This window comes from Balaenoptera borealis (genome assembly GCF_965194805.1).
Source record: "Balaenoptera borealis genome assembly, chromosome: 1".
NCBI classification, from domain to species: Eukaryota; Metazoa; Chordata; class Mammalia; order Artiodactyla; family Balaenopteridae; genus Balaenoptera; species Balaenoptera borealis.
The window spans coordinates 50,016,847-50,040,496 of record NC_138860.1 but is presented as its reverse complement, the minus strand read 5'-3'; the positions used below and the strand labels follow the sequence as shown (position 1 = coordinate 50,040,496).

At 54.8% G+C, this 23,650-nt stretch overlaps 2 protein-coding genes across 3 annotated transcripts in view; one reads left to right on the top strand and one right to left on the bottom strand.

Moving 5' to 3' along the window:
- The window catches only part of KIAA1614, a 37,573-nt gene that overhangs the window by 3,388 nt on the left and 10,535 nt on the right, over positions 1 to 23,650 (top strand). The window contains exons 3-6 of the mRNA XM_082377911.1: positions 559 to 622; positions 11,095 to 11,238; positions 18,612 to 20,107; positions 22,281 to 22,437. Coding sequence (XP_082234037.1) covers positions 559 to 622; positions 11,095 to 11,238; positions 18,612 to 20,107; positions 22,281 to 22,437 — 1,861 coding nt within the window. The remainder of the gene's footprint in view (positions 1 to 558; positions 623 to 11,094; positions 11,239 to 18,611; positions 20,108 to 22,280; positions 22,438 to 23,650) is intronic.
- The window catches only part of STX6 (syntaxin 6), a 74,915-nt gene continuing 63,284 nt past the window's right edge, over positions 12,020 to 23,650 (bottom strand). The window contains exon 10 of one of the 2 annotated variants that reach the window (XM_082396009.1): positions 12,020 to 12,478. In XM_082396009.1, the coding sequence (XP_082252135.1) occupies positions 12,411 to 12,478 (68 nt within the window). In that variant the 3' untranslated portion in view covers positions 12,020 to 12,410. The remainder of the gene's footprint in view (positions 12,479 to 23,650) is intronic. The other variant, XM_082396013.1, reaches the window with a different exon arrangement.

The following is a 23,650-nucleotide window of genomic DNA, read 5'->3' as shown; positions in this document are numbered from 1 at the left end:
TCGCCAAATTCATCAGGATATCCGCTTAGTCTTGGCTTTGACAGAGATTCTTTACCACCTCACAGCCAGCCCCATCTGCTAAAGTCCCCCCAGATCCCCCAGACCGATGGGAGGCCATCCTCTATCCTTGGGGTGGAGGCTACCACAGTTTCTTCCCTACGGCTTGTAGCGCTCTCTAGAGTAGCTTTTTGCACCTCCCTCAGATGACGCATCCTCCCCCCACAGTGGACCTCCCTGTCCTCTTGGTAGGAGCCCTTCTCCACAAACAGGGTTAGCGTCCTGTCAGTCTGAGCTCAGCGCTCAGCCCTCAGAGGCAGCTTTTTCCCTTCCTCCTTCCCTCACCCAGCACCTGGGGGGACCCCAGTGCGCCCCTCAGCTCATGCATGACCGTGCCCACCAGCAGTCACCACGACAGGCTATGCCTCCGCCTCGGGGGTCCGAGTAATCTGGGGAGCAAATGGCTTCTGGAGGAAACTTTCTCCTCCCTGCTCCTCAAGTGGCAGCTGAGAGCCCAGTTTCCGGCTCTGCCCTGACCTCTGCTTCTGTTCTGGGTCCTAGAGCGCCCGGCAGGGGACGTGGACTGGGACTCGGGCATTTCCCTGCAGGACGCCGACCAGAGCAGGTAAGAGCCCAGAGCGCACGTTTCCTGTCTCTCCCTCCCTCTGGCAGTTGTCCCTGTACCTTCATTTACGCAGCATCAGGAGAGCAGGAGACCTCGAGAGAGCGAGAGGGCAGGCAGACCCTGCAGCACAGATGGCCATGGCTCCTCCCGGAGACCTCTTAGAAGGCACCAGTCACCCCCGTGGCCCAGGCTGTGCCCCTGCTACTTGTGCAAAACCATGGGGCACGGAGCACAGTGAAGAGAACTTGGCAAACGACCTGCTCTGCGACTTGGGACTCATTTCCCTGCCCCAGCCTCTGTCTCTTTATCTTTAAAGTGGGCCAGATAATACTTGTGTGATGTATTGATACTTCTCAGGACTGTTGTGAGGCTGAACACAAGATAATGGATGCGAAAATCCTTAGGGAAAATATCCGAATGCAAGGCTTTTACTCCACCAGTTCCTTTCCCAATCAAGGGGTGTGTTGGGTTGTGTAAAGGCCTTCCCTGCCCCCAGCCTCCCTGACTTTGCTCTAGCCCCTCCACCAATGTCTCTGGGAAGCTGGGCCTGGGATGGGGCAGTGTCCCGACCAGGCAGGTGGGAAGACTACCCTCCGGGCGGGGTGAGGAGCCATCTGTGGGCCTGAGCTGGTGGCCGCCCAGGCCTCGGCCTCCTCCGCAGTCTTTGCTGCGCACCTGGCACGTGAAGCTGAGGGAGGTCCCGGAGCTGGGAGTGGCCCCATTTCCTCAGCCGTGCAGTGACGTCCCCCTCCTGAGGGTCTCGTGGTTTCTGCTGAGGGCAGAGGTCAGCAGTGTCACTTCTCCATTATCAGGCCCCTCCCTGCCTGATAAATTCCACTTATTGACCTCCGTCCCCTTCAGAACACGTGGACAGGGCCCCCCCAGTCCTGCTTTCACAAAGCGAGGGCTGCCCAGGTTCAGGGGGTTCAGCCTCTGCCTGGCCACTGGCCTTCTCAGTGGCGTCGGCTGAGGGCCTGGTGGAGGGGGGGCTCCTGGCTCCTTCCGCCCTCGTTATTTATAATTTGGAGTCGTGGCTGCCCCCCTCCCGCCAGGGGTCTCTGCCTGCCTCCACGGCCGCCGCGTTCAGCCTCTGCTCATATCCCCTCCTAGCCCGGCCGCGATATGGAGGGGTGTGACTGTGGTCCTCAGCGCACCCTGGCCCCCGCCCTGTCCCCTCGTCCTTCCCTGGGGAGCCGTAAAGGAGGCAGCCTGGGCCCACAGACCTTGTGCCCAGAGGAGGTGGGGCCTCTTCTTCTGCAGCTGCTCCTCCCCCGCCACTCCCACCCTTTCTTACCTGGGGAGGGGAAGGAAGTCTCAGCTGCAAGATGGCCACGGGGGATTTGTCCAGAGGTCACTATTGAAAGGAGAAGCCAAAGCTCCTGATTCGCTTGTTGGATAATAAATAATAAAAACACGCATCTTAAAGGAAAAGAACCTCAACCATGGGGTTGGGAGGGACTTTCCCCCAGTCCTGCGAGGAGATGGCGTTTGTGTAGAATCCTTAGGGTAGGGATTTCTGGACTATTGTTTCACCTTCCAGACCATCTGCAGCAGGTTAGGGTTTGGATAAGGTATGTGGGTGTCGGCGTAGGATGTGTAGGTGTGTGCATATGTGTATTGTATGATGATCTCACATGTCTATGTATGAAGGGAGAGAATGTGTGTGTGGAATGAGGTTGGTGCCCAGCATATATCCGGGCATAGAGTTCGCATGGGAAAAACTGTCTTCTGGCTTGTTTGGAAGGTCATTCATTCACAGTGCCCCATGGACCTTTATTGGTGATCTATACTCAGGCCCCTGCTGAGTAGATACCCAGGCTGAAGGGCCAGAGAGCATTCCTCTAGAGCCAAATGAGGAGCCCTGTCCCAGGAGGGCTCTACACATGGCTGACCTTTGTCCCATCTCCCCTAGTTCAAGGATGGCAGAAAGGTCAGCCATGTGTAGAACCCTCCTGGGACAGGGCTCCTCATTTGGCTCTATTCCTGAGTCTCCTGGTCAGATACTAAAGTGGTCCCTAAGACACTGCAGGCTCCATCTCTCCCCTAAGCAGGATGGATTTATTGACGCTCCTTCTGTATAGCTGAACTTCCCGAGAGACCTTTGAAATAAGGCACACTTCCCTCAGCTCTTTACCCCTGGCCACACGGGACCAGGGTCCTGGGGCTTTGTGTACTGAGGGGCTGAGGACACTGGGCAGTGTAGACTCTGAGACTGTGGTCACCATCATGATGGCCATCCTGAAGGGGCCAGGACATCAGTCAGGACGTGCTCGGGCAGTGAGCCCCTCAGATCTTCTCAGTGTTTGAGGCATAAAAGGTCCGGTTTCACACTCAGTCAAATTTAGCATCAGTGTAGTTCAGTGTTGCAACCAAATAACCCCCGTGACCAAGTTAACCCAACACGTATTTAATTACGTCCTCAATTGTTACTGCTCTGCATGGTGATAAGACAAGAAGCCCTGAAATGATGGTGAGAGCAGAGACCAAGACAGTAGTCACTGTCTGACTGGGGGGCTGGCCCAGCTCATTGCAGTGGTCACAGGGAGAGTCGACCGTGGAGGCGAGACCCCCGCGATGCTGAGAGAACACCAGAAATGCCCCAGGACCAAATGGTTGTCCCCTCTACTGAGGGGCAAGAGGAGACAACGTCCTAGAGGACCGGAACAACCTGGTGGTCCTTCCCTCCAGAGGACCGTGCTGACACTCAATTCCCAGACCTTGTGCTGTACCACATCCTCACTTTATCCTGATAACGAACCCTATCGATTGTTCCTGTTTCACTGACAGAGACCCCTCTGCGGGGAGGCTAAGTGACTTGCCCAGTCATACAGCTGTTAAGTATTGCAGTCAGGGTTCGCAGTCAAAGCTGCTCGGTGCCAAGGGCTGTGCTCTAACCGTGAAGCAGTACTGGCACAAGCTGTCCCCACAGACCACGCCTTGGGTTAGGGATCCGGGGATCCTCGGCCTCCCCCAGCCTGGTATTCTCAAGTATAGACAAAGAAGGGTAGATGGCAGGCTCCATGGGATAAGCTTGTTTCTCTCCTAAGTCACTGTTGACATGATTCAGGAAATGGGCTTTTGACTGGGGGTGGGGAGAGGATGAGGTGAGACGTAAGCACTTCAAAGGTGGCCAGCGAGGTCAGTGCTGTCAGTGACCTTGCTCTTGGCCGTGTCGGGGCACTGGACTTACTAGAGATGGGGGATGGGGGGGAAGTGAAGGATCCTCTGCTCAGGGCCGGCTCTGCCCTCATCCGTTCTTAGCAGCCCATGGTGTCCCGTCCCTGCTCTCTGTAAAATGGCCAGGATCCACTCGGCCTCTCCCCTGTCTAGAGGCTCTGAGAGGGCATATCAGGATTACAGATTGCCCCGCTTGTGCAAAAAGTACGTGAAACCAGAGGAGCCGCAGCAGTCAGTGCAATGCTCACCCCAGGCCCCGCACCGAAAGGGAGTCAGCTTTTTACAAAAAGGCACTCAGCCTTGGGCTGCTGCACGCACCCTGAGGCCCAGGGCCTTCCTTGGCAGTCTCATTGGAGAGGCAGTGCTATGTGACCCAGGCGCACTCTGCTTCAAATCAGGGCCTTCCATGTGTGTGATCTTGGGGGGCCCAGATCCTGAAGTGTGTCTGCAGGGGCTTTAACTACTGCTCCGCTGTGGGATAAATGGAGAGGGTCTCTGGGGGTTGTTTCATTTGTGCTGTAATGATGAAGGAAGCTCAGAGGATTTCCTAGGTTGTTGACTTCCCCCCATCCCCGTGGTGGAGTCGTGCCCATTTCTATCATCAGATACAGAAACGGAGCCTCGTAACGGGGAGCCCAGTCTCTGTGTACACACCTCGCCACAAGAAAAGAAGGAACAGGGTGCCAGCCGGCAGCAACTCAGACTTTGGTGGGTCCCAATTTTCAGGCCCCTGTTGAGATGGCTAGTGGTCAAAACTCCCTGCTCCAAAGCTGTTTGTAGACTCCAGTTTAAAGAAGGGGCAGACAGGGAACCCTCAAGAATTTCAGAGGCCTGGCCTGTGGCTCAAGTGGTCAGGCCCACAGCTGTGAGAAAATCTTGGGCTTTTAAAACTTAATTTATTACCTAGCATTTTGGAAGACTCTCCTGTGGCCCTACTACTGTGTGTAATTTCAGAAGGAATTCCCATTTTGCCCTCACTGCCCACTCTGCTTACACCAACTTTGGCCATAGCTGTTGCTGGTGGATCTCCTTCTGGAGCTCCTTAGGGCCAAAGACCATGCTGTTCTTATCTCTGGGACCCGGCACCTGCCAAGTATTAGCACGGAACAGGCACTCAGAAAATGTTCGGCAGAAGCATGCATTCATGGGTGTAAGTGAGGGCTCACCAAGGGCTGGACGCCCCTGTGGGCTTGATAGGATCTGGATGGAACCAGGAGAGGACATTCCAGATGGGTAAGGCTTGCAGAAATGCATGGGAGAGGTGTGAGGTGGGTCACGTGGAAGATGCTATCAGGACACAGGGTGGGAATGTGGGCTGAGGCCACTTATGGAGAGCCTTGGAATTTAGGTTTTAGGTAAGGCAGTAGGAAATGGAGGGACATTCGCTGTCTCCCTTTTGCCACATCCACTCCCTCCCTGGTAGGATGACCCCGTCTTCTGGCAGTGCTGGGACGTTGCTGTGTGCTGTGGCCTGGTACACGGGTAGCCTGGTGAGGGGGTCTGGAGATCATTCTGGCTCCCTGGTTGGGTTCTGGATCTTCTGGTCCTAGTCTCAGGGGGTCATGAGGAGCCCTGGGGGTGAGCTTGGGAGAAGAAACTCTCCTGCATCTCCCCAGGATTTGCAGGGCTGCAGATGTAACTAAGGACTCCCCCTGGCAAGGGTGTAACGAAGACTAGCCAAGCCCCTGTCCGTCCTGCATACCCCCCGCCACTCCCCATCCTGCCCACCAACTCAGATATACAGACACAAAGGAAAACTAGAGGGAACCCCTCGCCACTCCCAAACCTGCCAAGACTACAACTAAAAAGAAAAAATTTTCGTTTAACCACTCACCAGTGTTTTCAACTACGTACCGTGCTCCTGAAGTATCTAGGGTTCTAAGTCCTGGTGGAGAAGGAAGGATGCTAACACTTCAAGCCCTACCTCACAGCTAGTGCTGCCTGCAATCGTCGTGCATGTCATTGTCACAGTCACATACACCCCACACAGGAAAATCTCATTATGGTACCAATCTTTGTGAATAAAGAGGCTCAAGAAAGTTAATTTGCTCAAGACCATTCATCTTTGAGGAGTTGGGCTGAAATTCAAGAAGAGGAAGCCCTCCTCCGTGGCCTCCAGAGTGGGGCAGGCCACTGTCCCCCTAGATGGGGGTGTCTTGGTCACCTGCCTCCACACATGCAGTGCTAGCAGAGCGACAGCCAGCAAGGATTTTTTTGTCCTCCTTCTTCAGGAAGGCAAGGACAGAGCCTTTTTGCTCTCTCTGTAAGGAGTCGACGTCCTAGGGAAGCTCTGCACACCTCCACCCAGATCTTTTCAAAGGTGTTCAATGAGGCGTATCCCACAGCAGCCATTCTTTTTTTTAAAAAATTATTTTATTGAAGTATAGTTGATATACAATGTTGTGTTAATTTCTGCTGTACAGCAAAGTGATTCAGTTACACATATGTATATTCTTTTTCATATTCTTTTCCATTATGGTTTATCACAGGATATTGAATATAGTTCCCTGTGCTATATAGTCGTATCTTGTTGTTTATCCATTCTATATATAATAGCAATAGTTTGCATCTGCTAATCCAAAACTCCCAATCCTTCCCTCCCCCACCCCCTTCCCCCTTGGCAACCACAAGTCTGTTCTCTATGTCTGTAAGTCTGTTTCTGTTTCGTAGATAAGTTCATTTGTGTCATATTTTAGATTCGACATATAAGTGATATTATATGGTATTTGTCTTTCTGACTTACTTCACTTAGTATGATAATCTCTAGTTGCATCCATGTTGCTGCAAATGGCATTACTTCATTCTTTTTTATGGCTGAGTAGTATTCCATTGTATATATGTACCACATCTTCTTTATCCATTCATCTGTCGATGGACATTTAGCTTGTTTCCATGTCTTGGCTGTTGTGAATAGCGCTGCTGTGAACATAGGGGTGCATGTATCTTTTCGAATTAGAGTTTTGTCCATGTATATTCCATTCTTAAACAGCTCTCCCGGGCTTCCCTGGTGGCACAGTGGTTGAGAGTCTGCCTGCCAATGCAGGGGACACGGGTTCGAGCCCTGGTCTGGGAAGATCCCACATGCCACGGAGCGACTGAGCCCGTGAGCCACAATTGCTCAGCCTGCGCGTCTGGAGCCTGTGCTCCACAGCAAGAGAGGCCGCGATAGTGAGAGGCCCGCGCAAGGCGATGAAGAGTGGTCCCCGCTTGCCACAACTAGAGAAAGCCCTCGCACAGAAACGAAGACCCAACACAGCAATCAATCAGTCAATCAATCAATCAATAAATAAGAACGTGAATTTCTTTAAAAAAAAACAAAAAAAAAGAAACAAATGTTATAAAAAAAAAAACAAAACAGCTCTCCCTTCTCTGTTGAGAGAAGCGCCTATTTATTGTCTGGGCAGCAGTGTCCCTCCGCTACCAGACAGCCTCCTTCCATTCCCCATTCTATGGAAATTGCCTTTTCTGTGGAGCCCTGTCAAGGGCTCTGAAGGTCTAGAACAAAACCCACCAAGCCCTCTCTAGCTTCAAGATAGCCTGTCTCTTCTAAACACGCCTTCCTGGCAGATGAACAGGGGATCTCTTCGGCAGGTGATTTTAGTTCATGTTCAGGGATTCCATCCTTTGCTCAGTAAGGGGGTGAGAGTCACTCAACAAAATAATGGTGCAAATAGTAAAAGCAATAATAATAAATGCTAATATCGATGGAATCTCACCAAGTGCTTGGCTCTGTGCTCAGCTCTTATAAGGGGATCAGTCTCACTTAACAACTGAGCCCCTGTTTAGGAGAGGAGGAAACTGAGCCTTAACCCCTAAGTGACCTGCCAGGGTGACACAGCTGGTAAGTGGCAGCCCAGAATTAGAACCTGGGCAGGCTGCCCCAGAGCCACGCTTCTAACCACCACTCTAGGCTCTGTCCTGTCCGTGTCCCGCAGCCCTGGGAAAAAGGTGTCTGTGGTAATGAGCCCAGACAGGCCCCTGCCTTCATGGAGCATGTGTTCCAGAATCAGTTCCGGGCCCACCTTTCCTATTCCCCTCACTCGGGGAACCGCACACAGTGTGACAGCAGGAGCGCTCTATCCTTGGTCATCAAAAAGCTTTCTAATATACAAAAATGGCACAAATGCCGGGGAGAAAGGCTTATATGTGTTCTGTATACTATATTTTCCCTCTACTTGCAGCATCCTGGAATCTGGGAAATGTCAGATCTCTTTATATTCCAAATTGTTTCCCTAATTCATATTCCTGGGATGAAAGAGTTAAAGCTGGACTTGCTGGAGCTTATTATTTTAATCTAGGATTATGATGGCTGCAGAGGGAGGCCACTCTGTCCCCCTGACCTCTCTGACTGGGAGACAGTGGTGGTTGTCCTGACTGGAGAGCCTGACCTGGCTGTGCCTGGGTGGGAGGGGAGCTGCAGTCAGAGCTAAGCCTGTCTCTCTGCTAGGAAACGGGCTTAGGTAGAGAGACCAGAGCGGGAGGGGGCTGCATGCTGCCCTTTGTCCTGGGAAGCAGCTTAGGGTGCTGGTGGTTGGAGGGGCAGATGGGAGGGCCAGAATACTCACGTGGAGCTCCCGTTGTCCCCAGCCAGTAGCTCTTTTAGGTGTTGCTGCTTCTTGAGGGCCAAACATCTGTGAACCCCCCAGCAGAGGACGTCAGGATCCCCTACCCCACCTTGTGGTATGGCAGGCTACCTGGCCAAAGGCCCTGGCTTACAGGGTAGCAATGTGAGTTCTGTCCCCCGTGTAACTCCCGCTGTCTACAGATGGGGAAACAGGCCTGGGGGAAGCACTCAGCCACTTTCTCCCTGTGCCTCACCCGCTGAGCTCATGAGCCCTCGATGTGCGAGCTTTCATGGCCGTGACAAAAGCCCTCTGTGCTCAGATGGAGTTGTCTTTGCCAAGCCACACAGGGACCACCCCAGTCCTTCCAGGAGATCTCTGCAGGAACTGTGACAGCTGGGACGGTGGGTTATAGTCTGTGATGGGAAGGGGTTGGCTCCAGGGCTGTGGTCAGATTAGAGTGGAGAGTCTCCCTTCTCCTCAGAGGAGTCAGAACCTGTCTGTCGGGCAGGGCTGTTGCCCCTTGGGTGGACCAAGACAATGCCGTGATGGGGGGTGGGCAGTTAGACTGGGACAGGCTCACAGCACTGCACCTGTCTGCCCCCTGCCGCTTGGGAGAAAGACCCCCTTCCTGCCACGGGGCTGTCAGGGCCTGCCCTCTCCAGGGTGCGCCGTGACCAAGAGTTGCCTGCCCTGCTGACCCTGCTGCTCCCCTCCCTGCTCAGTTTGTTACTGCATGGATGCCTCCAGGCGCCTAAAAAACCCTGCTTTTCTAATCCGTGGAGAAACCAGCTTTGTCTGCCAGGAACCAAAGCAGGGCAGCTGATGGAAAAAAAAAAAAAAAAAAAAAATTAACAGCTCCAAGTAGAGGGAGCAGAAAGGAAACAGCAAAGCTGGAAAATGGTCTCAAAACCTGGGGGGAAGGGCGATCTTGGCAGCATCTGGCCAGCTGCCTGGAGCCCTCCTGCCTGCCCACGAGGTCTTGTGACAAATGCCCTCCGACAGCCGGGGAACCACAGCTGTCACCGGAAGGCTCCGAGCGCGCGGGCTGGCAGCCAGAGGCCTGCGGCTGCAGATGCGTCTCTCCCCGGGCTGGTAACCTCATTATCTCCGCTGGCGGAGCCGGAGCCTCGGGGAGCACAGCTGCTCTCGGCAGTGCGTTGGAGGCCCTGCCTTCCCCGGGAAGCTGTGCAAAGGGAGGCCTCTCCTCACAGGGCAGCAGGCCTGGAGACTCACTTTCATTCTCTGCCGTAAGCCCTCCTGGTTCCCGAACTGTGCCTGGGCCCTGCCAGGGTTCATAGGCACAGATGGTGCCTTTGTTCTGGCAGTTCTTATTTTTTATCTTGGCCCCAATTGCAGGATTAGGTGCAAATAATGAGAAAAAAAAAAAAAAAAAGAAAAAAGAAGGAAAAAAAAAATCATAGACTGCCCAGAGCTTGTCTAAGGTTGTCCCAAGGAGGCCTCAGGGTTGTGCCATTTCCCACTCACATCTCTGTCATCTGTCACCTAGGAAACTACTTGGTACCTTCCCCGTGTCAAGACAAGGCCCCTTTCTCCAGGTGACAGACGGGGTGGGTAAGGCACGGGATTTGGCGGGCTGCAGTCTGAGATGCAGGCCGGGCTGAGCCTCTACCTGCCCAGGTCCTCTTTCTGCGGACCCTCCCTAGTGAGGACAGCCCAACGTATGTGCAGTGAGGACAGGAGCAGCCACGGGGCTGCGGAAGTCACTCCGCCTCGGCCTGCTCTGGGACCGGGGGCGGGGAGAGGACGGAGGATGTGGAGGCGCTGGGGCTGGCTGACGCCTGCTCTGCTTCACTTGATGTCTGACCTTGAGCGACGACGCACCAAGTGCTCCTCTGTGCTCCGGAGCCCTCATCATCTGTCAAGTGGAGAGCGCACCTGTCCCCAGCCAGCCTGGCTGGGGAGGGGGGCTCTGGTCAGGGGGAGGCCGGCGCTGGCTGCATGTCATTGTCTGGGAGGTGGCTTTGAAAAAGAGCTGCTATTATTTTCTGCAGCTCTGGACTGGCTGGGGAGGAGGCAGCACACGTGGGAGGCGGAGAGGACTGCTAGAGGACCTTTATTATTATGAACCCGAGCCACTGCTGACCTGATGTGGGTCCAGCGTAACGTCTCTCAGCCCAGGACTGATGCCTGCCGGGTCGGGATTGGGACTGAGGCCTTATGAAAATGTCATTCCCTCAGAGGAGCAGCATGGTGACGGGCAGAGTGCTGATTCCTTGTGTCTGCGGTGGGAGCTCAGGATGGTGCGGTGGGAGCTCCAGTGGGTACGTGTGGGTGCAGAGAGAGACAGAAGGAGAGAGGGAGGGGACACGTGTGAAGACCATCTGGCTGGCTGGGCACAAGCCCAGCCCGACAACCCCAGGCCCTTTTCTCCCCCTCCTCCCAGATAACTCCCGCTGTCTGCCCAGGGAAGGAACAATAGAATAATCTGGAGGCTCCCCTACCCTTTTCTAGATCCTCCTGGGCTCTCTGCCTCCGGTCTCTGAGCAGATGTCCAAGGTGGGCCAGCTCCCTGGTCCCATCCAGAGTCGCTCAGGGCCAGGCCCCAGGCCCCAGGCTAGGTGCCCTCCGTGTGGGAGCTGGACAAGGAAGGCTGCACACGCAGGGCTGTTTCTGGCATAGCCACACTTGACACTGTTAAAGCCCTCCTAATCCGTGTTATTTTCTTCTAATCCCTCCCCCGCCCGCTCTGGCCCATGTGCCACCCTGCAGGACCTTTAGTCCCAAGCCGGAGCCCGTGCTGAGCCCCAGGCATGAGGAAGCCAAGCATCTGCTTCAGCGAGCCCGCATGAAGGCCAGGACCCGGCCCATCCGTGCCAGCCACGATATTGTGCCCACCCTTGCCCAGGGCAGCCGGTGAGTGGGGCCCGGCTCAGACTGGCCTGGGAGGGCTGTGGCAGAAGAAGAGATGGGATCCAGCCACTGCAGGCCGCTGCTCACTCCTCCCTCCTGTCTGTGTGTGAGTTTTTCCTGTGTCAGGCATTGCTTTCATTCTTTTAGTCAGTCAGCACACCTTCATTGAGGGCCTGCTCATGTTATGTTATGGAACATAATCCGAGCTCCCTGGAGGACAGAGGTCACAGTCTCCAGGGAAAAAGACGGGCAAACGGATCAATACGGTTCTGTGGGCGGTGGTGTAGGAGAGGAAAGATGCGTGTGCAGGGCAGGAAACCTACTGTAACTCCGCTGGAAAGGACAGGGGAGGCTCTGGAGGAGGTGGCTTGTAAGTTGGGGCTTGAAGGAGACGTAGATATTCAGTGGGCAGATGAGGGAGGCAGGGGTGAGCATCCCGGGGCAAGAACTGAGCAGAAGCACATGCTCAGGAGTTGGGCCAGGCTGGAGCCTGAGGACATGCTGGGGGGTGCATGGCGTGAAGGCCGGAAAGCTCAGAATCACGGAGGCCTCCAGGCCTGCTGAACAATTTGGATGCCTCCCGTAATAGCTAGGAGCCACCAGAGGATTTGAGGCAGGTGGGTAGCACCATCACATTTGCATTTCAGGAAAGCTGTTCTGACTGCAGGGACGGGTTGGATCTGAGGGGCTGAGGGGCAGTGAGGAGGCTGCACCGTGGTCCTGGTGAGCAGTGATGGGGGCAGGGGGGCAGGGGGCAGGGTGTGGAGACGAGGGATTGCCAGGAGACAGAGCAAGCAGGCTTAATGAGGCAGCAGAGAAGCGGTTAAGACTCTGGGACCAGACCACTGAATTCTGGCTCTGCCACTTACTAGCTGTGTGCTCTTAGGGAAGTCTGTGTGCCTCAGTTTCCTCATCTGCAAAATGGGAATCATACGAGTGCCTATCTTAACGGGGTTGTTGTGAGGGTTATATGAGTTAATATATGTAAAGTGTTTAGAACAGCACCCAGCATACAGTGAGTACGATACGAGTGTTACCTCTGACTGTTAATCATTTAATCAACTGGAGGAGGGGAGCATGAGAAGGGGAGGCATCCAGGATGCAGCCCCGGGTTCTGACTTGGTGTCTGGAGGTTTGGTGGGGCCTTAGCCGAGAGCTGAAGCCTAGGTGCAGGATCAGGCTTTGGAGGGGTTGCCCACAGAACACCCACTGGAGATGCTTATCAGGCAGTTGGATACAGGAGCTGTAGAGGAGGAGAGAAGTCAGAACTGCGGATTTGGGCATTACCCTGATTTCACGACGCTGGAGCTATGAGGGAGGCTGAGCTCATCAGGGATGAAGAGATGGGAAAAGTACAAGTTCAAGGACGTTCAGACCAGCATTCCACATATGTGGCTACTCCTTGCATGACATCCCATCCCCGTGATTGTGCCTGTTCCGTGTACGGTACACCCCAAGCAATCACTTACATGTGGCATTTGCTGGTGCAGCTGGCCTGCGATGAGGCTGCCAGCCCATGCCAAAGTGGCCCAGGCCCCAGCAGGACCATGGCACAATGGGCACTAGAGGGAGAGAGGATTCTCAGCGGAACTGGATCACGTGCTCTTTGAGGGGATGCTGAGCCCTCTCATTACAGGCTGAGGACCTTCCTGGCACCTTTGAGATGACTCCAGCAGGGGCAGAAGGCTGCAGCCTGCCTCTGTGTTCAGTGTCACTGTGACCCCTGGGAGAGGGGCTCAGGAGACCCTAAATCCTGGCAAGAGGTACCAAACAGGCTACTCTATCTCCACATTTTGTACCTTGTCTCCCTCTGGCTGGAGGACACTAGTTAGGAATGGGAGTGGCTCCTTTGAGGCATCCTAACTGTTCTACTCTGCATGTATATGAGGCCCAGAGCCTTAGACTTCCACGGAAACCTCCTGTTCCACTTTCTTTAGGTACTTAGGTGGAGTTGGGGAGCCTCAAAACAGGCAAGACTATCCGCGAAACAGACTGGATGGTGTACATGTACTTTGGACACTTCCTCTTCCCCAAATCACGTCAGTATCTCACGACAACCCCAGTCACTAAGCTTAAAGTAGGTTCCCTTTCACCAGGCTCTTCTCCAGCAGTAGAAATGCTACTGAAATGCAAGGTGACCCACTTTAGCAGCTGCTGTGTCCAGAAAAGAATTACTTTGACTTGGCAGCACTGGTGAATCCTCAGAGGGTATAGCTGAAAAATCAACACCAGATGGCTTGCTGCAAATGCTTCTGAAGGGTACTCTTGTCAGATTGCCCTGGAGAGCCGTGCTGAGCTAACTTGGAGGTGCCACACAGGCCTGGGGCCTCATTAGATGCAGGAGCCCCTCGTGCACCCGCCAAGCCCAGAGGCATCACTCCTTCCAAAGAGCAGCCTGATGAAAAATGATGGAAGAGTGGGGCAGGCAGAGCAGTCTCCAGAAGGTCTTCTTTATATCGGGTCTAGCTGGAGGTAGCTGGGGCAATCCTGAACAGACTGGCTTTTCCAGGAGGTGAAGAGGTAGTAAGCAGCAGCCGCATTTTCTGGAAGCAAATCAATGTAGAAATTGAGCAGCTCTTGGAAGCACAACCTCTTGCCATTTGGGGGACATGAACACCTATGTTGGTGTTCCTAATCCCAGGAGGGAAGAACACGTGAGCAAGAGGCAGGGCCTGGGAAGGTGACACCGTAAGTGCTGTTGTCCTGTGTCAGATGGTGACCATGTAGGACTGCATGGAGCTTGTGTGGTTAGGACAGCACTGTCGTAGAAAGGGACCTTCCCAAGGAGGCCGTTCAACTCCAGAGTCTGAGCAGACAGAATCCTCTCCGAGAGGGATGGTTGAGGCATCTGCTGTGCCTAATCTTGAGAAGCTTGGCAGGTATGGTGTTTGCTTGCTGCTCTAGTGCCTTATTTGCTCTGTACTTGTCTCCAGAATCTTCACCGTACCTTTATGCACTGGTCCCAGCACTACTGGTGGAGGCCTCTGGGATTCAGTAACTGAGCTGAAGGTACCTTATGTGATCAAGCTCTCCCGCATCTCTCCATTTCTTCTTTTAGAACAAAAATATTGTTTGTACCTTTGGCATGAATTCCAGGATGGCTCGCTTCTCCATCTTGAATGTAAAAGTTAAGGTTGCTGATGTGGCTGACAGGACCTGCACTTCCTTATTAGATTAGGAACGTACCGCCTCCAAAGCTGAGCTTTATTTTTCCCTCCTCAGAAAGTAGAGCCCACATCCTGTCAGCAGAGCAGGGCATCGCCCTCTGGGGCTTGGAGGGGGTTGTTGTGTCTAAGCCCGTGTACTGAATCTCCCAGTGGGCCTTTCCTCCACCGGCCGGGCCTGGCTGACCAGGGCGCCCTGCCTGTGCCGCAGGGGCAGAGCCTCTGCTCAGTGGGGCTCCTCTTGTTTCTGGGGGGTGAGGTGAAGGCCAGAGCCTGCCTTTACTGGGCAAAAATGCTCTGGAGAGCCGACCCAGGAGCCCCACACGGACAGTGAGCCCACCGGGGTGATTATCTCACAGCCCCTTCTGAGATCCTGACAGGCTCAAGAGGTGCAGGTGCAGACGGGGTCCTAGGTGGCAAGGGCGCTGCAGTGCTTCACAGTCACTTAAAGAGAATTGTCACAAGCAGGGGGATCAGAGGGACTTCCCCAGCCGTGCTGAGACAAGCAGAGAGACACTGTACCCTCCTCACCAGGCGTGAGCCTACTCAGGAGCTTTACATCTGAGCCACAAATCCCTCTCCAAATGCAAGCCCACGGTATGACTTTTGGGAGCCCTAGGCACTCTTGCCTTCGTGGGCTCCTTCCTCCATAAACAAAGTGAAAAATTATATTTTATGACCATGCTGGCTTAAAGGTGAATATATTAATATTACATCTGAGAATGTTTTCTTTGATTTAAAAGTGCATTTATTTATCCTCTTTTGACATTAAAAGAACCTAACAAACACATTTTCGTGGGCCCTGAAAGAATCGTGGTCCTCACGTACTGCAGCTGTTGTGCCTAATGATAAGATGGCCTTGTGTGCATATGGGTTCCAGAAAACAGGATGACTGACAACGCCTCAGTATTCCTCAGAGCCGCCCTTTCAAGCATAGCATCTGCTCAGATCTCAAAGCAGGCAGACCCACTTGCTTAGCAGTAGTTCTTTAAAAAAAAAATTCTCCTGGAGGAGCACCTATTGGGAAATGCTGGAGTCAGGAGTGGTGGCAGGTATGCAGCCCCCCACTGCCCACTGTATCCCAGGGCAGGGTAAACACCTAGTGAACACCTAGTGTCAGGCTCCAGGAAGGCCCCCAGAGCTTGCACTGTGGCACTTTTCAGCTGCCTGACTTGAGAAGTACTCACCCCGCTCCTTGGTGTGAATCGGGGCCTAGGGTACAATGCAGTATGACACAGCAGGACCTTGGCTCTAGCTTTATTCTGCCGGCTCAGCATTCACGGTTGGGTGAGCACCAGCCCCTCTCCTGGTGTGACCAGAGGCCTGGGGTCCAAGATTTGAGGTTGTAGTGATCTGACATGGCACAGGTGAGTGAGTGCCTTAAGCTCTCAGCCCTAGCTGGTTGCCACGGAGCTTTGCAGGGAATCAGTCTTGGACAACTTAACTCTGACCTCTCAGTCTATCCCATGACCCCCAAGGGTAGCCTCTATACATCATACTCCACGCCATCTGCAATCCAGACCATTCCAGCCCATCAGGGCTATGAGACTAGTCAGTGGCTTGGCTATCGAGGCAGCCAGGGAGGGGGATGATTAGGAATGGCCAGTGACACCCTCAGAGCCCAGGCGAACACGTGTTCACCTGAGTCAGACAGGCAAGACCATTTATCCATACAGCAAGCACAGCCTGGAAGAACACACTGTCCAGTCCAGTCAATGCCATGTATAGTTAGAGAAGTCAACCAGTTCAGTGGCTGCTCTCCCCACTGGTTGGCATGTTTTAACAGTAATTGTTAAACGTGGATGTTTTCTTCCTGCTATTGTCTGAACACTTTTCCTTTTAATTGCATACCACATCTGTCTCTCTGTTGCAGCTGTGAATTTGGTGAGGGAGGAACTCACGTTAAGGCGGCCTTTTTGAGAGCATTGGCATCCTTCCTCCAGGATCACTGAAGCATCCAGTTAGAGGAAGGATTAGTAAATCAACCAATCACTCACATACATTTCATTTATAAGAAGTTGGAGTGTCAAGACAGGCTTGAACAAAATGTGCTAGGAATAGGGTATAGTTAGGGAAGGCTTTGTAGGCGCTTTGAGGACTGAAAGCAGTAACATAACACATAAAGTATGCCGGCATAGATAGCTGTCTACATGGGTACTCTTCTCGGTAATTGGAAAGAAGTAGCAGGTCTCTAAAATCCAGGCCCCTGTCTCCAGACAGCACTTGACCATTAGCATGGTCAATGTCTAGTTCTATTTTCGTGGCTCCGTGAGGGAGAAAAGATTCCTGCAACTTGCCTTTCCCAGCTGTTCAGGTGCCGGTCAGCCCAGGAACTGGTCCTGTGTGGCCTCTCCTTTGTAGAAATGAGGAGGGGGTCACGTGGTCATGGCAGTCCCTTCCAGCCCTGACATCTTCTGAGTCTCTGATGACAAATGAATGGCATGGGTATTCAGAGGAGGAGACATCATCAAGATGTATTAGTCGGGGTTCTCCAGAGAAAGAATCAACACGATGTGTGTTTATACATGGAGAGAAAAATTTATTTAAAAAAAATTGGCTCATGGTATCGTGGAAGCTTGTTAAGTCCAAAGTCTGTAGGGTAGGCTGTCAGGCTTGAGACCCAGGCAAGAGTTGCAGCTCAAATCCAAAGGCAGTCAGCTGGCAGAATTCCTTCTTGCTCAGGGGAGATCAGTCTTTGTTCTATTAAGACCTTCAACTGATTGGATGAGGCCCATCAAACCACGGAGGGTGATCAGCTTTATTTGAAGTCCACCAGTTTAAATATTAATCTTATCCAAAAAAACATCTTCACAAAAACATCAAGAATAATGTTTGATCGAGTATAATAATGTTTGACCATGGCCCAGCCAAGCTGACACATAAAATGAACCATCACACATGGTATCTGTACACAGGTAAGATTTAATACCTAGGAATCAAATGCAGGCAGGTTAAGAAGAAAGATTCCAGGAGGCAGTGGCAGGAGGGTTGCATGAGGTAGATGGGGTGGAGGCCTTACAAGTGGGTGGTGGGGGACAGAGCTGGAGAGGAAGGCAGAGAGGAATGTGGAGGGCCTGTATTTTTACCCCAAAGACTGTGAACTTGATCCTGTGTCCCCCTTGAGAGATGGTGTGATGAAGCTTTGCTCCAGGAGGACCAATGAATAAGAGGCCACTGCAGGGGTCCAATGTGAGTGACAAAGAAGTGATAAACGTCAGAAATGATGTGAATCCCAGCCACTCAGCAGTAGATTGGTGGGGAGGTGCTGCTGGGAAAGGAAGGGAGGAGCATTGTCTTTACTTAGGTGGCCTCTGACAGGAAATGACCTGTAGGCCTGGGTCCATTTGCACAGGGGTCTGAAACTCAGGTTACCTGGCTCTAAGAGGCCCAGTGTGAGATTTGTGCAGGTGTTTTCTTGAGCTGAGCAGGACTTGACCACCAGCCACACTGTCTCCCAGAGCAAAGGTTGATGACAGACTGTGAGGACTCTTCCTAGCACAGTAATCGTCATCACAGCTTTTCGGGGCAACCGTGTATGTGAGGGCCTGGGGAGGGGCAGGTACAGGAGGGGGTGTTGGAGCAGACAAGGTGGAGAGACCAAGAAGAAACACCAGTGTCACTCTGTCTAAATTTTGTCCAAGCAAGGTGATTAGGAACCCTGAGTAGATACTTTTGAGAGCAGAAATGTTTAGAAACACTGACTGCAGGTCCTACACAGTCTCCATGGAGACTTAAAATATGATCTTCCCATTAAACCTTTATAAAAAATACAGTATTGCCACAATTCATCACAATTCACCAGATGCCCATCATGGCCAGGCTCGCTTCTTCTCCTAAACATACACACACACACGCACACACGCGAGGACTTCGGTATCATCCTTCTGTACAATCCTGAGTTTAACAGTGTTTCATCTTAACTCAGGCTGAGCCAGGCAACAGAGGGAAAGCCGAAAGTAAAGAAGGTTGTATTCATCTTGTTTAGCGCTAGGTTCAGAATCAGGATGCACCTGTAAGCTGCTCTGCTTTGCTGCCCGACTCTGGAGGAACCTGATTGGGGGCAACTTTGGGTTGTAGTTCCACCGAGCACTGTGGGAGACTGTACCCCAGGGTGGAGGCCGGGGGCGGGGGCCTGGTGGGTGCCCAGCGGGGAGTCTGTACCTTCCTCCCCTCTTTCTGCCCGTGACCTGTCTCCTCCTGCCTCCCCATCAGAGATGGGCGGAAAAGCCCAGCCTTGGACCCGAGGATGACCCTTGCCTGCAGAGACAACCTCCAGAACGGGAACACGAGTGACTCCTCCAGCGGGGAGTCCAGCAGCGGGCAGTGGCCGAAGCGGGCCGCCTCCCCGTCCCACGTCCGCTTTGAGGATGAATCAGCCCGCGACGCCGAGTCCCGCTACCTCGAGCGGCTGCAGCAGCGTCAGCGCCAGGTGCTGAGCACCGCGCTGCAGCCGGCGGACCAGGGCCCCCTGCGCTCCAAGCCCGACCTCGCCGACTATGTCCACGGCGGCTGCCGGCGCCAGGACGCGGGCGCGGGGGCTCTCCACCCGCTGCTGGGCGGGCTGGAGCCCCGGGGCCTCCCCGCGCCGCCGCCCGCTCAGGGCAGCGAGAGGAGATGCCGAGCCTGCGGCCACTGCATCGCCCCCGACCCGAGGGTCCTCCGGGAGCGCGAAGCCGCCTACGGGATGGAGGGGGTGTTGGCGCAGCCCCGCAGCCCTCGGAGCCTGGGCGGCCCCCTCCGGCTCTTCCCTGCCGAGCCCGGACTCCACACCGAGTGGATCCGGGAGACGCACATCGGGGGCCAGGCGTGCCCAAAGGAGGTAGACTCGGCCCTGGACAGCACGGACACTTCCGACAGCTGCAGGACCGACAGTGAGGAGGCCGGGACCTCCCAGCCCAGTAGGGTCCGCGGCAGCAGCCCCCGCCTGCGGGCCTCCAGGCCTCGGGGAGGCCACAGGTGGTTCCAAAAGGCTGAAATGGGGCCGCTCCGGAGCCCTCAGGCCCCGCCCTACCTGCCTGGGCTGGAGCTAGTGGAGGTGTTGGGTGAGGTGACAGAAGGCACGGGACAGACGCCTGAGGGGACTCTGCTCCCCAGAGAAGATGCTTTCTCTAAGCCTCTTGTCCAGGACTCTAACAGGGCTTCCCTGGGGTCCCAGCCTGGACCAGGGCCGGAAAATCACTGGGCTCAGCCTGTGGATTCCCGGACAGCCTATGCCATCGCTTCTTCCATGAAGGTGGGCTCCTCGGCGCCAGGCAGACAAGCCCAGGTTGTAGAGAGCCAAGAGTCTCTGGGAACTGACTCCCCGAATCAGAGCCACGCAGAGCCCTCTGCCCCCAACCAGGCCCAGCAGCCAACCGCTTCCCTCTCCCCCGAAAGCTGGGTGCCGACCCCTCCCTCTTCAAAGAAAACCACCTCCCCTGTGTCTCACAGGAAGGCAGCCCTGGCTGGACTTCGCAGGCCGGGTGACCAGGGAGAGCCTATGGACGCCCCCGTGCCTTCTTCCAGAAGCGTAGTTCCCAGGGCCTGTGAGCTCACCCGGCCGCAGCCCCAGCCCCGCAGCCCCTGTGTCACCCCGTCCACCGGTCACTGCAACAACGGCACGCCCCAGGGGCTGCAGGAGCCCTGGGGAGGAGCCATCTTCGCGGGCAGTGGGGAGAAGGGCGCCTACAGCCAGAAGCCTGCAGCACCGCCGGAGGACCACGGAGATGGTAAGGGATTCCCCTGGGGCTAGGGCGGTCCTAGACCGGAGGCCACAGGCTGGGTCTGTGGCCCACCAGGCACTCCAAGTCGTCACTTACTGTTCATCTTAATAGATGACATACCCATGCACCGTTCCTATAGCAGCCCCGAGGAGCCCCCAGAGCCGCAGCGAATGTTGGGGAAGCTGGCGGGGTCCGTGGGCTGGTACAGGATTCCACATCAGCCTGGAGGCGGATTAGCCAGCTCCCCCTGGGGGCGGTGGTAGTGGGAACCCTGAGGTGTGTGCAGGAGCTCCAAGCTCTGTGGCTGCCAGGGGCCTGGGCTTTAAGAGAATTTTGCTACCAACAGAGCAGGAAGAAGCAGCAGCTCCAGGATTTACTAAGAGCAGCAAACGCCAAATAATCACACGGCTAAGGTCCTTCTGCTTGAACGTCGTCCTTTCATTCATTCACTCATTCATTCAGTACTGACTGAGCACCTGTTACAGGCCAGGCGCCATCCTAGGCCCTGTGGGGGATGCATAAGTGAAGTAATTCAGCAGGAATCCAGCCCTTGAGACCTCCTCCATGTGGCGAAGCAGATGTGCTGTCCGGGTGCCCAGTGGGCAGAGTACCTACAAACAGTGCTGGGGTCGTTCTCTGGTGCCCGAGCCCTTCTAGACCCCCGAGCCTGCTGGGCAGGCTGTTAGGTTTCAGCAGGAAAGGCTGCTGAAGGATAGAAGGTATCAACTCTGCCCTTGGAAGGGGTCCTCATATCATGGGCAAATCCTGAGCATTGGCGGCCCCTGGGCTCTGATCCCCGATGTTGTGATCTGAGGTGAGCAGCTCGGCCGCTCACTTAGGCAGAGATAACAGGCCCAACGTGCACAGCCTTGCCTTCCTGTGCTCGCGGGCTCTGGCAGCCCTGGGGCTGTGATGGCTCGGGAGGAAACCAGGGCTTGGAAACAGAGTGGAGGAGAAGAGGGCAGAGAGGTGACAGGCCTTACTGACCTCACCGAGGATGGGGTGCCGAGCGCCCCCCTGCCCCGCCCCGGGTGTGCCGGCCACACGCTCCACTGCATGTGGGGAGCAAGCACTCTCCCTCTCCCTTCCTTGCTCACACGAACCTTGAGGAAGCAGGCCCCACCCTGAGCTCCCGCCTGCCCTGTGCTGAGGTGTGGTTTTCTTCCCTCGGGCGGGCTCTAGGCTGGCTGCTGGCTGCCCCTACCCACTTCCTATGGGGCGTTTATTCTTTTTTTTTTTTTTTTTTTTAATAATTTCTTTTTTTTTTAATTAATTAATTTATTTTATTTATGGCTGTGTTGGGTCTTCGTTTCTGTGCGAGGGCTTTCTCCAGTTGCGGCAAGCGGGGGCCACTCTTCATCGCGGTGCGCGGGCCTCTCACTGTCGCGGCCTCTCTTGCTGCGGAGCACAGGCTCCAGACGCGCAGGCTCAGTAGTTGTGGCTCACGGGCCCAGTTGCTCCGCGGCATGTGGGATCTTCCCAGACCAGGGCTCGAACCCGCGTCCCCTGCATTGGCAGGCGGATTCTCAACCGCTGCGCCACCAGGGAAGCCCAGGGGCGTTTATTCTGAGAGCTGCTGACCTTTCTGGGCAGCCTGGCCTCCACCTGCTGGAGACCTGGAGCAGAGGGCCGGGTGAGGCTCCTCCTCTCATTAGCCAGGAGGTCCTGGGCTCCTCCTCTGTAACCTGAGAAGAATGATAGAACCCATCTCCTAGGAACCCATGCAATAATCTCTGTAGGACATTTAACTCATTGTCTAGAACTTCACACGTGCTCCAAAAACGGTGGCTATCGTTTAGCTGTTAGATGTCACAGCCAGCAAGAGTGTGGTTTTTGTCCCAGGAATACAAAATCCAACCCCCACCCCAACTGTCTCTTGATATAGGAGGGACATGGCTTATCACAAGCAGCCCTTCATTTCACAGAGGTTTAGTTCTCATCTACTGTGCACGAGGTGCTGTGCTGGGGGTGATGGGGTTCAGCAGGTAGTAAGACCCCTCCCTGCTTCGTGTGTGTCTCACCACTGCCTCCACTGCTCTCGTGGGGCTCCCACTTCTCTCCATCTTCCTCTGGCTCTCCTGCCTCTGTCATTGGGTTGCGAATGCCCCCCCCCCCCCCCGCCACCCATGACCCATGGGGATGGATCAGTGACACCGGAGGGATGCTGTGGCTATTGCAGGAGGACTCCAGGGCTGTCTCGCCTCAGCAGCTGTTGGCACCATCAGCTCCAAGGGCATCACCTTCTCCCCGGCCTCAGAGGAGCCAGCGTCCAGCCAGGAACCAGAGGGCGGCCTGCAGAGGACAGAGCCGAGTTCTGTAGGGCATGTGTCATCCCGGTGAGTGACAGGAGCAAGAGCCCTGACGCAGGAGGTGGGGGATTAGGGCACTGGGGGGGGGGGGAAAGAGACCCCCTGGAGTGGTAGTGTGATAAGCTGACTACTCCCCATCCTCGGGGGACTCCTAGACTAGGTGCAAGCGTGGCACCCCAGCACTCCTTTGCCAGCCCTGTTCAGTCTAGTGTACGTGGTTATTCGCTCACTGAGCTTTCCCGGAATGGCCTGAAGCTCCAGGCACTGTGCTAGGCACAGCTGCGCGGACAGTCCCAGCCCTAGAGGTGCTCCCAGGATGGGCTCTCCGTCTGAGAGGACTTGCTACTGACTCTGGGCTGGGAAACAGCCCGGCACTCATGTTTCCGTGCTCTCCTCCAGCACTGAGGGTCTGAGTCCTTGCTCTGGGGCCTCAGAGCCTTGGTGAGCTGGTCCTGTGGCGGGGCCTTCTCTTCTCCACTACGCACCATTCCTGGTGACATGTAGCCCGAGGCTTCACGTGCCACTGAAGCCAGATCTCCAGCCCCGTGTGCTCCCCAGAACTCCAGATTCGTGTATCCAGCTCCCCCGGCATCTCCACTAGGATGCCTGAAAGGCCTAGTGGAAGTCTCGATCACTCTCGACAAAAGCTGCTTCCCCGGGTCCTCCTCCCGGCAAACACACAGCACACCGCCATCCACACAGAGCTCACGCCCCGACTCAGGGCGTCATCTTGGCTGCCCCCTCCCCCTTCTCTCCCACCCTCATCCACTGGCAAGTCCTCTTCGGCTCCTGCAGCCACCTGGACGGCATTTCTCCGGGTCTCAGTGCATTCCTTCTTTCTGTGCAAATCTAATTGTCCCTTCCTGCTCTCTGCCTTCCCTCTCGCCCCTGCAGTTCCTTCTCCATACAACAGTCCGAGGTATCTTTTTAAAACCTTAATTAAATAGTGTCATTTCTCCTGCTGAAACCCCCCAATGGTTTTTCCTCTCATTTGGAATAGAATTCAAACCCCTTACCTTGGCTTATAGCACTCAGTGTAATCCGGCCTCGGTCCACCTGTCTGACCCCATCTGGCCCCTCTTTCCCCCCTTGCTCATTATGTTGACGTCCTGTGGACCTGGCCCCATTATGTCCTTGAACCCACCACACACTGAGCCTCTTCCTGCCCAGAGCTGTGATTCCAGCTGTTCCCTTGCCCTGGAATTCTCACCTCCGGGCTCGACAGGACTGGCTCCTTCCT